Genomic DNA, 13,212 nt, shown 5'->3' with positions numbered 1-13,212 from the left:
CAGATTTGTGCACTTGGTACTGCTGTGTACACCAACAATGAGATATGATCGAAATGCCCATAACCATGGTTAGGGTCAAACGTTTTTCATGACGTAACATCAAAAACACCGGAAAGATTAATTTAAAAAATAAGGAATACACATTATCAGATGGCAAGTTGACAATGTAGCAACTTTCAATACTATAAGTATAGCTAATTGATATAGAATGAAAAGAAAAGAAGGTGAATCCTGGATCGTGATTCCTCATTGAATTGAAGTCGAGTCACTTTATTCATGATACACTTTATACACACTCTGTATTGGAATATAATGTTGAAATGTTGAAAAGATACAATACTGAATACACTGCCTCAGTCATATGTTCCCAGTTCAACATCCGCAGTAATCAATGTGTAAGACATTAACCTTGCAAGTTATTTGTTATGTTAAACTCAACAATCGTGAAAGGCAACACTTTATACACTACGCTGTTGAATAATTCAACCTGAGAGTACCTCAAGGCTGCAAATTTGGCGAATTATTTAGCTTAATTGTGGCGTTTTTTGTCTCCAAATGTGCCGCACATAAAAACTTTGAGGCAGGGGCGGAATCCCACTATTTGCAAAATATTACCGCAGTTATATGTTGCCTCTGCTCCTAAATATAAATACTAAATAATCTACAATTCTCTTCTATCTAGAGAACATGTATTTCTAACAAAGCAGGAGTAAAAGTAGAGAAATGGAGAGTAACTAAGCAGGAGTAAAAGTAGAGAAATGGAGGGTAACTAAACAGGGAGGGAGGAGCTCACGTTTACCTTCAGTGCTAACTAAACACTAGACAGACTCTCTTTAGGGATTATCACTGTGCTAAATGCTAATTGTCACAGCCAGCTTGACGAGTTTGGGATGCTTTAAGTCGCTGGGTAGATAATATATCAGTATCAAGGTTAAGGACAGGCAGCTTATTGCATTAATTAATTGTCGCTTTAGATAAATTTTAATTAAGTGAAGTATAGAGCGGTGTAGTTCGATAGGTAAGAATATCAAAGTATAAGAATTAGTTCCCTTATGGCAATTTACGAATTTGCCCGGTCTGCGGTGACACTGCTCTCAGAAGTCTCAGAAGTTTCAGAGCAGAATATTAACCTCTTAAAGAACAATGTTACCCTGAGTGACAACATATTACCACCACAGTATGTCAGTTTCCTTAGATTAAAATGTAGATTTAGAGACAGGTTTGGGGTTGGACTATAAGGTTTGCAGCTCAATTATGTGTCGTATTAAGTTATGTTTCTTAAATTATGAATGTTTTATTTACGAGTCAATTCATGTTCTGAAGGTCTCGTACTTTACTGAAATAACTTAATTTCAGGCAGTGTGAGTGGTGATACTACGTAAGCTCCATGGTATGTGTTTCACTTTAATAAAACCTAAATACCTAGCAAGTCTAAAATGTACAAAGCGAATTCTTATACTTAAAGTTAAATATCACTTAGAAAAGCGACAGGCAGCGGAATAATTAAAATTATCTAAGACCGACAAAGATGCACGTACTCTAGTTATGGCGGTTTAAAATCATGTAATTCTGATTTCTGACCCGCCTAAAGTTGACTGACTAGACATGTAAATTCAAAGAGAACGAACTTGAAATAAATAATTAACTATAAATTGATGACCTCCACTTTATCGATCAAAGAATGAAGTTGCACTAAGTCTAACGAGTTAAGAGAATTCCTCAATATCGTCTGAGGGCATCCCGGTGAAGAGTAATGGAACTGTAGAACTCAAGGTCTACCCAACGGCCAACATACCGTGATTATCGTACTGCAGATCCCACGAGCGAATATAAGATGATCACGTGTAAAGATAAGATCGTGCAGCACGACTCAAAGTGATATCTAGTATCAGCACGTGAGTTTTACAATCTCCTCACCTGCTCGATAATCTTTTGTAATCATGGGGGAGGGGGGGGGGGTGCAACAATTTAAGTAATTACAGTGGCAGTAATTGAATAATTTGTAGTAATTGAATAATTTGCAACTGTGTTAATAGCAATGACCGATAAGGAGGATTGAAATAGCATCACGATATAGTCTATATCTACTAGTACTATAAACTATACCTATTTATACGTGCACTGTATACTACAACGAAGGATACGGTTTATTGTCTTAAGTCAAAAGCAACCAATTTCTGGGGTTTGGCTAAGATATCACACTTTCGTAGCGTCATTTTAATTTCTATCCAACAAACACATATACAATATTCATTAGCAAGGAGAACTTGAAACGTGCAGTCTATGTCACTTCTGGAATATGCTACTTGTTTATTATTTTGCAATATAAATATCTCCCAACTGCTTGATGGGAATTGCGAAAAACAACTGAAAGTGCGGAAAACGGCATTATTAAGTCAGTAGTGAAATATCACGCCCACCGCATTCAAATGTTGCCTCTGCTGGAAACTGGACAACACTACTGACCACTTTCATTGAGATTTTATCGTCCCTCATTAGCTGATCTGACAAATTTGGTTTTTCAGTGCTACGGTAGATGGGAAGTTCTCAGTCACCGTTGCAAAAAAGTTCGTCTAAATATTTTCAATAAGGAATCCCACTGTCTGCTCTTTTAGTTCATGAACTACAAGATTTTTGCTCCTGCATCTTTTAATAGCATATTTGGTTGATACTTGATAAAACTTTAGGATGTACTCCTCCACTACAATATATATTTTGAAATCAAACCTACACATAGGCTTGATGAGAATACATAAATTACACCGAGCAAATGTATGTAGTATTAATCAATCATTTTTAACCGACTCTTCAACCAACCTTTCAATCGACCGATAAAATAAACATTAATTCGACTGTCATAACTGAGGAAGCTATACTTAATACTGTATAAGTGTAAAGGACAACAAAAACAACGGTCGCGCTTGCCAGCACGATGAAAAACTAATGTTAAATTGAATTGTATATTTTAGTTATAAATAAGTTTTACCTAAGAATTTGATGACAGAAACCAAAACCACTGCACTAGAAAACCACTGCACTAGATCGCTTCAATTCGCTTGAATACTGCTGAGGTGGCGAAGCAAATTTTTAACAGACACGGTATGGACTTACCACTCAATTTACAGCTGCAACAAACCGAATATGCAAATAAATAGATTACTATGGTACTGCCGAATCACATGCAAAGTGTATTAAAGTGACAAAGTTCGTGTTCCAGGTTCCTGTTCGTTTTTAAAATATTTTTTAATAGTACAGGGTGGGCCGAAAGTCAGTGGGCATACGTTGGCCTTAATAGCTCCGCCGTGTTTTATATTTGAGAGCTGTTGCTTTGCAGATGGCATACTGTACTTACTGGTTCGAGGATTCCGTCGACAAGATTTGAAATTTCAAATATTTTAGACCACGCCCATTCAATATTAAAACACCCATATTGTTTTCTCTGAACATGCTGAAGGCCTAATTAAATATTGCACATGATTTGAAAACATGAGGCAAAACGGATTAGAAATGACTAAGTTATCAAGCATTTTCTGTATCTCGTTAACAAAATTGACTGGGTGATTATGTGACACCGTGACACAACACCCTTAACAATTCCCATAATGTTTAACGGGTGGTTTACCTAATCACGTGATTAGGTAAACCATTCACCTGATCACACGTAATGAATAAACTCGTTATGCTTCATATCTCGGTCATCTGAGAAGCTAAAGTTCTAATTTTTTCAGGACAAACTTAATTTGAATGACCAAACACGATTCAATAAAATTTAGCTTGAGCCGACTATCCAAACTATCAAATAAATGCAAAAATGAACCTTCATTTGAAACAAATGAACTCGAATATTTTTCGATTTGACAAATTCCTCGAACCAGTGATGGTAGTAAGTCATACCAGAAAGAATTATTTCAATTGGGCACTCAGTGACCGAGCTATTAAGCCAACGTATGCCCACTGACTTTTGGCCCACCCTGTACCAATATTCAATACTGTAATTACAAATTTCGTCATTTCGAACGATGATACTCTAGATTTATAGCGTTATTTCCGTCCACCCCGGATGGGCAGACATTAAAATAATACTAAATCAACTGGACCTCCCCCGACTCCTCTGTCTCCAAAGTACAAGTTAAAATTTGTTGTTATTGTAATAACAAGTTACAAGATACTAAAAGTAAGTAAACGAGTCTCAAAGTGAACAGCTAAAAATTTCAGAGTAAGAAACAGTGTACCTACTCATTTCCTACTGTGTACCTACTCATTTCTTACTGTTTCTTACTCAGAGTAAGAAACAGTGTTTCTTAGAAACACCTACCTACTCATCGGGTGTTTTCAAAAAGAGAGTAATATAGCGTAGGAGCTGACTTTGACTAAGTTAGATAATGCAATTTTATAATATAATTTATGAAGGCATCAATTTGTGCTTGTTTTCAAGATGAAATATGCAAATTTACATTGATTAATTGTCCTATGATTTATTTGCCGTGACTTTAGCACTCACACTCCACAGTTCCATCCGCTGTAAAGTTATTTTCGCGTTTCGCTTTGTGGAACTAATGAAATATTCTCAGGTGGAATCAATTTAAAGCCTTAGTATGATCAGAACAACATTAATTTTCTTTGTGATTGCAGTTGATGGAAGAGTCAAAAGTAGCACCATTCAAATCACAAAATGTTTGTTAACATACCAATTACCAACCAACACCCGCATGACACTTCCTTGAAATCACCAATTACTTACTAAAATCGTTCAGCGGAGCTGAAAAATTAGCAACATCTCAAACATGATTTTTACAAGAATTCAAGAAAATACTACCGAGATTGTTTCTACCTGTAGGCTGTAGCTGTATACCCTATACACACACACTCACCTATCATTATCGCAGCAGTTGTTGGCAGTCATCCAGAGATCAGAGTCCAGTCGTCCCAATAATATCTACACGTGTAAAACAGAGTTAAGCAACCACCACTACACACACACACAGGTACAGAGATATGCAATATTTATGATCCACTATGGCCGGCAGAATACCACAAGGCCGGGAGGTAGCTAAGTGGGGAATGAGTTGGCTATTAGTTGGCTTCTAGTCGGCTATTAGACCGATCCGAGCTTCCTGGCGAAGAGTGCGAGAAGTATAAAATAAGAGATCGGGCTTGTGAAGCTCCTTGTGAGAGAGAGAAAGAATCAGGGGGTTAATGTGGTACAAATCAAAATGGGGGATCATTAGGGACGGTTAACCAGTGGACATTACCATAAAGTCACCTTGGTGAGTGCTTCTTTACAGAACTGGGAATGCGGGGCCCGTGTATTCATGGATAACAAAGTGCGGCAGGGCCCGTGTATTGGGTAACAGAGTGCGGCAGGGTGATTATCCCATTACCTAATTGATCATTTAATTGATTATTTAAGTCTATCCATACAAACTAAACAATTGCAGCGATTTAAAGCTACTCCACAACCTGCCAACTTACAAGTAGGGTTATTGCAATGATTTACATCTGTGCAAAGTGATTTACATGTGCCCACAAACAAAGTTACAGCCTGATGGAGTGTAGACAAGGGGTATACAATCGAATGGTCGAGCACCGTGTAACCGTATAACCGTCGTAGCACAAGTATAAAATGAGCAATTTATCTGATGTTAGGTATTCTCTTTAAAAAGACAAGAAGTCTCTCTCTCTCCTTATTTTCTGATAAGTAACTTACTCAAGCCTCGCAAACTGCAAGCAGAACTTAGTCAGTAGTTAGCGTAATGGATGAGTTTAATTCAAAATGATCCTTCTAACTATACTGCAAAGCTACATCGGACGGTTAGTCCTTAGTTACATGTCTTATTGACAAAAGACTGAGCAGCTCGAAATTTCCAGCTTATTACCGTATGTTGTATTAACAAGACCGTACGTGTTATTATCAATGGAAATGGTCGGTCGAACAGTCGGCTGATTCGAGCGCACATCTTATCCACGCTTTCGGGTCGTCCAGATGAGCGATCAAAGAGTGATGGATAAATGAAAGGGGTATTCTCTATCGCATCTCCTCTCATATATCGACTAACCTTACATTTAAACCGGCGCATTTTACCGCACACATACGGGTAAATAGCAAGGCGCATTTTACCGCACACATACGGGTAAATAGCAAGCATTCTTATAGTAGACTTCATCATATAAATTTATTTTGAACTTAGTAACAATTTCAGGGAATAAATAGAAATTTAAGATTTCATGGGTCCAAGTTACTGCGGACATAGTTCACTATGTGTTTACCGTGTTTGGGTGCCCATCATATTTTACAGATGGGGGCGATATTTTGAACGATTCTATTTTATATTCATCTATTGCTGTACTCTGTAAAATTTGAAAAGTATTTAATAAAAAAATTTGTATTCTAATATTCACGTATATTAAATACAATTATATTGTTATGTATCATATGATTTTGTAAACATTGGCCGGTGTATCAAAAACCGGTCCCCAAACAAACAAACAAGGCGCATTTTACCGCACACATACGGGTAAATAGCAAGACGCATTTTACCGCACACATACGGGTAAATAGCAAGGCGCATTTTACCGCACACATACGGGTAAATAGCAAGGCGCATTTTACCGCACACATACGGGTAAATAGCAAGGAACTTAGTAGCCCGTTAAAGAGGTACAATTTAAACAATCAAAACTAGCTGAACAGTATTTAGTCAAACGAGCTCCGATCGAAAATTACCAATGTTTATTGTTTAAAAGAGCGAGCGGTCACTTTATGTGCGCGAGGTTCCAAAGTCACTATACTCGGACACTATCCCGCCTTATATCCGGTCCATCCGCCAACAAAATGCAGATTTGACGATCGACACGTTTAAGTGATGCTAATGGATCCGAGCATATAGACGAAGGAGTGCTGTACTGGAGAAACAATGAAAGAGCCTGCACGGTTCATTAACCCCCCTATTGACAATCCCTACCAGGCACTACCCGATATCAGGGGGCAGTCTCACTAGTCTATTAGCATATAATACAACCCAGAGAGTGCTAATGTACCATTGTGCGACCGTGTATTATAGATTGGTGGACTATACTGTGGGAACACTGTCATCGTCTCTCCTATAACCTGTGATTTATGGTTTACCACAGGATCGTGCTAAATAACCATCAGTCCTGTCAATCTATATATAATCAGCTGGAGATCAGGAGATAGTGACTGGTCAGGTTAACACGGAGCAGGTAGATTAGATATTGTGTATTGTGGGGAGGAGATAGAACTTGGGGGATTTGAAGCTGCTAGATATAGTGGGAGTGTTATGTAGGGGGACAAAGGGAAGCATGAATTAGATTCTTAGCTCGCGACACTTTAGGTACCGTAGCCTAATCATTGAATATGATGAATGGGTCCCGTGGATCTGGGGTGCTGATACCGTATTCTCAATATTGATGATAGTACAGTTTCTCATGCACCACACGTCGTGAGTGCTCTGGAGACCTATTGTGAGCCACTATAATGTAATTTTTATGTATGCTGAGTCGTCTCATACGCTTGTGGAAATTGTGAAAGGTGGCAGTGACTGTAGCGCTAAGTAAGTTTAAATATTACTAGAATTATAGAAGAATATGCTGCTGAGCACTTTAACCCATTAGGGACGACGAGTTTTAAAGTTTGCCGATCTTGATGCCGTTTAACACACTAGGTCACTTTACTGCAAAAATGAGATATCCAAAAAAGCTAATCTGTATCTCGTTTACTTTAAAAGATACAGCTATGGTCGCATACAACCCACTCGTCCGGGTCGCAAACGACCCATCACGGTTTTTCGGCTTTAACTTCTGAAACAAAGACGTTAGGATAAAATAAAAACTGTAGCATAAGTTAAAACCATATGGTCAATACTGTGTGACTCTTACTTTTTAAAAATAAAGAATTTGGGTCATTAACGACCCACTCGGCTCACTTACTTATTATTACATATGTCCATGCAACTTCTTGAATTCAGCCTAAAACATGATATAATAAGTGCAAAATCGCCTCTCAGCAAGTGATAATCATCATAAACTGCGAAAAATCGGTTAAATGGGTCATTAGCGACCCACTAGGACCACAAAATTGATTAATTAAATATAATGTTGTCAAACTTTTACAAATATTAGTATAAAAACATGTTATATCTTGGGCTAATAGGGCAAACAGCGACCACCGAGGCGGTTCTTCAACGGTTCTTAAGCGGTTCTTAAGCGGTCCTTAGACGGTTCTTAAGCGGCCGCTCGCCGGACACCAGCTCTTGACCGGCTCTAAACCGGCTCTTAACCGGTTCTTAACCGGTTCTTAAGCGGTTCTTAGCCGGTTCTTAGCCGGTTCTTAAACGGTTCTTAAGCGGCTCTTAAGCGGTTCTTAAACGGCTCTTAAACGGCTCTTAAACGGCTCTTAACCGGCTCTTAAGCGGTGGTCGGTCTTTGACCTACTTCCCATATCTTGGTCATTACTCCTGTACGTTGATTTAACTTTTAAAATCGATCAACTGGGTCAGTAACGACCCACTCGGAAGTTGAACCACAAAATTAATTATCAGTATCATGCTGTTCCACCATTAAGAAAGACACTCGTAGGTCTTAATTCCACGCAAACCACGGGTGGATGACCAGTTTGACCACTAGCCCTCCTGAGATTTGGAGTCTCACCGTGATCTGCAGATCACGTTACCCAATCACTGACGAATAATGGGCAGAATTGGATTGATAGCTAGGTGAGTTTATCAGCTGTTAGTACACGACCGTAATGTCGTGAGACAGCAACCAACATGCCTATCTTTTCCCGATTCATAGAACGTCCAAGAAGAACTGTACAACTGCTGGATTCAGAATTCAGATGGCTGCATCTACTCTCTTCGCAGCTTCCGTTCTTTAGGTACTTCTTAGGGGCCGTTCATATATTACGTAATTACTTATTGGACAATTTTTACGCCCCCCCCCCACCACATAGCTATTATGTCAAAAGTACACAAGCGTAATCATTTGGAAACTCCCCTCCCTCTAGGCCGATTACGTAATACTTGTTTTCGTTTTGAAAGCTGCCTCGTTGTTGTTACCCACAACGAGGTCTGAGAGATTGCAGGTTGCAGCACCGCCAGCCAAATGGGGGGGGGGGGGGGGGGGGGGGGCTTTTTCCTTGTCCTTCTTTACAGAGCTGTAGATGTAGCCATCTGAATGCAGCAGTTGTTTAGTTATTCTCGTACTTTCTAGGAATGTCAAACAGATTGGCATGTTGGATAAGAATATGCAATTTCACCACTCGTCTTTCAGTATTTACCCAAGGTTACAGGATATCTCGTATACTTCGTTCAGGGGATTTTTCTTGAGTGACATGATCTGATCACCGTGGGACCCTGGGTCTCAAGCGGTGGGTTGTAGCAGGTTGTTTACCAAGATTCAAAATTGACGAAAAAGGTAACAGAATATAATAAGCAACAACAAGTACAACAGCATGACTATTATCTAGCAAGTTAGGAACGAGGGCCGATTTCCTTTTCTTTTGCGGCACGGCCACGGTCCTTTCGGTACAGATGTCCACGCACCATAGTCAAGACGCAACTTTAGGCATGTATGCAGTCGTGTTATTCTCGCAGCTCTTTGATGAGTGATGACGCCCCCTCAGTTGGCCCTGGATCTCAGAAGGGCTAGTTGTCAGCCACCGTGGTTTGCGTGGAATTAAGACCTACGAGTGTCTTTCTTAATGGTGGAACAGTATGATACTGATAATTAATGTCGTGGTTCAACTTCCGAGTGGGTCGTTATTGACCCAGTTGATCGATTTTAAAAGCTAAATCAACGTACAGGAGTAATGACTAAGATATAACATGTTTTTATACTAATATTGTAAAAGTTTGACAACATTATATTTAATTAATCAATTTTGTGGTCCTAGTGGGTCGCTAATGACCCATTTAACCGATTTTTCGCAGTTTATGATGATTATCACTTGCTGAGAGGCGATTTTGCACTTATTATATCATGTTTTAGGCTGAATTCAAGAAGTTGCATGGACATATGTAGTAATAAGTAAGTGAGCCGAGTGGGTCGTTAATGACCCAAATTCTTTATTTTTAAAAAGTTAGAGTCACACAGTATTGACCATATGGTTTTAACTTATGCTACAGTTTTTATTTTATCCTAACGTCTTTGTTTCAGACGTTAAAGCCGAAAAACCGTGATGGGTCGTTTGCGACCCGGACGAGTGGGTCGTATGCGACCGCAGTTAGTAAACAGCGTCTAGCTCTGTTTGTGAACATCTGATTATCACGGGCTTTTCATATGTCTCAAGGAAATCGTTGCCCGCAACTACTTTGTCCTCAACAAAATAAGCCTACATAAAGTTTTAATGACCAAATCAAAGCAAGAAGTAACGTGCAATATTTTCCAATTATGACGACTAATTAGCCTAATTATTTAGTTGTTAGTGATTAATTGGGTCTCGACTGGAAAGTCAATAATGTAGCCCAATAAATTTTGAGCATATGTGCGAAAGATTCTTGGCGTTTAGTATTTTGGTTTTTCCTCTATAGCCTCTAGAAAAGGTGGGTCGTAAACGACCCTATCGTCCCTAATGGGTTAAGCTTACTTAAACTGTCAGTATATTTAACGTCTGTCAAAGTGGACTAATGTTACTATCAAAAATCGAACTGATTTCAACATAAAGCAGAAGTGCAACAACCCAAATGTCATAGGTGTAAAGGTATAATGGGTAATGCAAAAATAAGAGTACGAAAAATAAAAAATGTGAATTTTCGAAACACGAGTTGTAATGATTCTTGTGTAGGTAATAAAACACGTAGCCGTTTCTTGAGAACTAGATCAAATCATAAAGGGACCTATAGAACAATCAATAGGTTATTACATATAAATAACCAATATAATATAATACTATAACACGAGTCGTTCAGAAGTGAATGACCGTGGAAAATGAATCCTAACTAGTTATAACTAACTATATATAGGTATATAGCTAACTAGTTATAACGTGCACTTATAGCTGTCGATATTATAACTATATCTTTTAAAAACATGTACATTCTGGATTCAATACTGATAATATACATATTATCTCTTCTCTCTCGTAACGCATAAAAGCTTTTTCCGTCGCCAGAAACTTATATTTATACAATGTATGTATATTAATATAAAGACGTGAAAACTTACGTAGGCACATTTATCTTTTTATATGACAAGTTTCGATGTGGCAAATAAAACCTTTCATCTTAATAATGAAAACTACTCATTATGGGAGGTATTAGATCATAAAACGGCCACCATACGGCCACCATACGGCCACCATACGGCCACCATACGGCATACAGTCACCATAGAATACCTAAAGAACGTTTAATAATCCCCCGAATCAAACTAAATTTTGAACAGGATCGATGTATAATTACATCAATAACGAAGCAAATCATTAGTTGTATAGATTATAGCACAGTACCTATAACTATAAATTGAATTTTGTGACCAATGATAACCGTTTCGTTTAATTAATAATGTGTAAATCCAATAATTTTATTCCTTGGTTATCATATCTCATTCAGAGTAACTTTAAGTTATGCGCCAATCAATTGCTGGCTTTCTACCGACCTAATTTAATTTGAACGCATAAAAAACTATTTATTACGATTAATGTTATATCGCTAATTATGTTCCAATCCAATAATATCGACCTCTGCAGTCCATGATTACGCTGATCTTGATATGAACTTACTTATTATCTTGATCTATCATCTAAATATAGCTGCACTGAACAAAGATGATTTCTGGTGAGCTGATCCTCCTTAGAACGAAGCTTTAAAGGTTGTTTTACTTAGTGCTATGTTAAACAACTGTTATTACAGAGTTCTAACATGTCGACATAAACTAAATTCTGTGGAACCCTGTGTGTAAACTTTAGCTGGTGTGAGTGGTGCCTTCACTTTTTAAATATGTAGAGTATAAGCTATAAATACCAGCACTAAGTTATGAACATTACCACAAAAAGCGGATTTATTTATTATTTATACAATACTTACTGACAATCAAGGTCATCCCAACCACCATTACACTCAAGAATTCGCATTGATCAGACAACAAAAGTACAGGTTTCGTTGACTCAAATAATCGTTGAAAGGTTCGTTACAATTACATAACACGAAAGCTTACTTTCACGCTCATCTTTGATATAAGAGCTGAGAACCAAAGATGTACAAATCATTCAATTTAGTAATACGTGCGGACTGGTCCAGGGCTCCGGGACCAGCTTGCACAGATTCATATACTTAATGTGAATCAGGAAATTTGGTGGAAGTAACTTCGATCCATCGGTATTCAAACCTGACAGTCGTGAAAGCTGTGTATCTTATTAACCAATCAGGCTAATTAACTAATCAGATAGCAATTAGTGTCTATTCGCAAGATCTTCAGCTTCGTGTATGCTCTATAAAACTGTTATTACTTACTTATAGTAATACAATCTTTTATTGAAAAGTAGGTACGAGTCAAACTCTATCTCGATTTACAATTAAAACTGATCAATAATATGCTTAAAAACCTACCATTACTAAAGACCTGAATAATAAAACTCACAATCGGACGTGTGTGTTGAATCCCCCAAGATCCAGAAAGTGATTCTGAACCGACTCTCTAGGTGCCATCATGTCTCTCTGATAGTGATCTTGTTTCCCTCCTTTTTTCGAGTCTCCGTGACTACCCTTCCGTGGTCGGACACGAGGAGACTCACCACCGCTCCCCAATCGAGCTAACCTCTGGTCAATTTCTCCACCGCTTCCTTTTCGAGCTCTCCTCTGATGATCTCTTTCTTCTTTACTTGTCCTGGAAGCAGCGCTCATCTGACTCAGTGGAGTACGATTATGGTGATCTTGTTTAGCGTCCGCCATTTTCCTTTAATATTTCAAATTATTCGTTTATTTTTGTACTTTATTAACTGTACATTGAAATATTTAAATCGCGCTTGCCAAATGCAAAATGGTCGATCGCTGGGTGTGACTACCCAAGAGTGATATTAGGGTTCATTAGGTGCTATAATTAGATTTCACTCCGCTTAGCTTTAACAACATGATTTGTGTCTAAAATACCACCCCCCGTTACATTCTATTAGTATAGGTATAATAACAGTTCCCAAGGCTCTGTTATGCTATGGATACAATTTAATAATAATTACAACTTCAAGTCATTATGGCGTGC

At 38.2% G+C, this 13,212-nt stretch overlaps 1 protein-coding gene across 6 annotated transcripts in view; it reads right to left on the bottom strand.

Annotated features, from left to right (window-relative positions):
• The window catches only part of LOC134821337 (kelch-like protein diablo), a 32,347-nt gene extending 19,437 nt beyond the window's left edge, over positions 1–12,910 (bottom strand). For 2 of the 6 annotated variants that reach the window (XM_063832072.1, XM_063832073.1), the window contains exon 1: positions 12,595–12,910. In XM_063832072.1, coding sequence (XP_063688142.1) covers positions 12,595–12,905 — 311 coding nt within the window. In that variant the 5' untranslated portion in view covers positions 12,906–12,910. Of the gene's footprint in view, positions 1–2,986; positions 3,069–4,871; positions 5,164–12,594 lie in introns of those variants that run through there. The other 4 variants (XM_063832077.1, XM_063832075.1, XM_063832078.1 and 1 more) reach the window with 4 other exon arrangements.
• Between the last annotated feature and the right edge of the window lie 302 nt (positions 12,911–13,212).

This window comes from Bolinopsis microptera, chromosome 9, assembly GCF_026151205.1.
Source record: "Bolinopsis microptera isolate Bmic1 chromosome 9, MBARI_Bmic_1.0, whole genome shotgun sequence".
NCBI classification, from domain to species: domain Eukaryota; kingdom Metazoa; phylum Ctenophora; class Tentaculata; order Lobata; family Bolinopsidae; genus Bolinopsis; species Bolinopsis microptera.
Note: the sequence above shows the minus strand (reverse complement) of the source record. Positions and strands in the feature narration are given on the sequence as shown.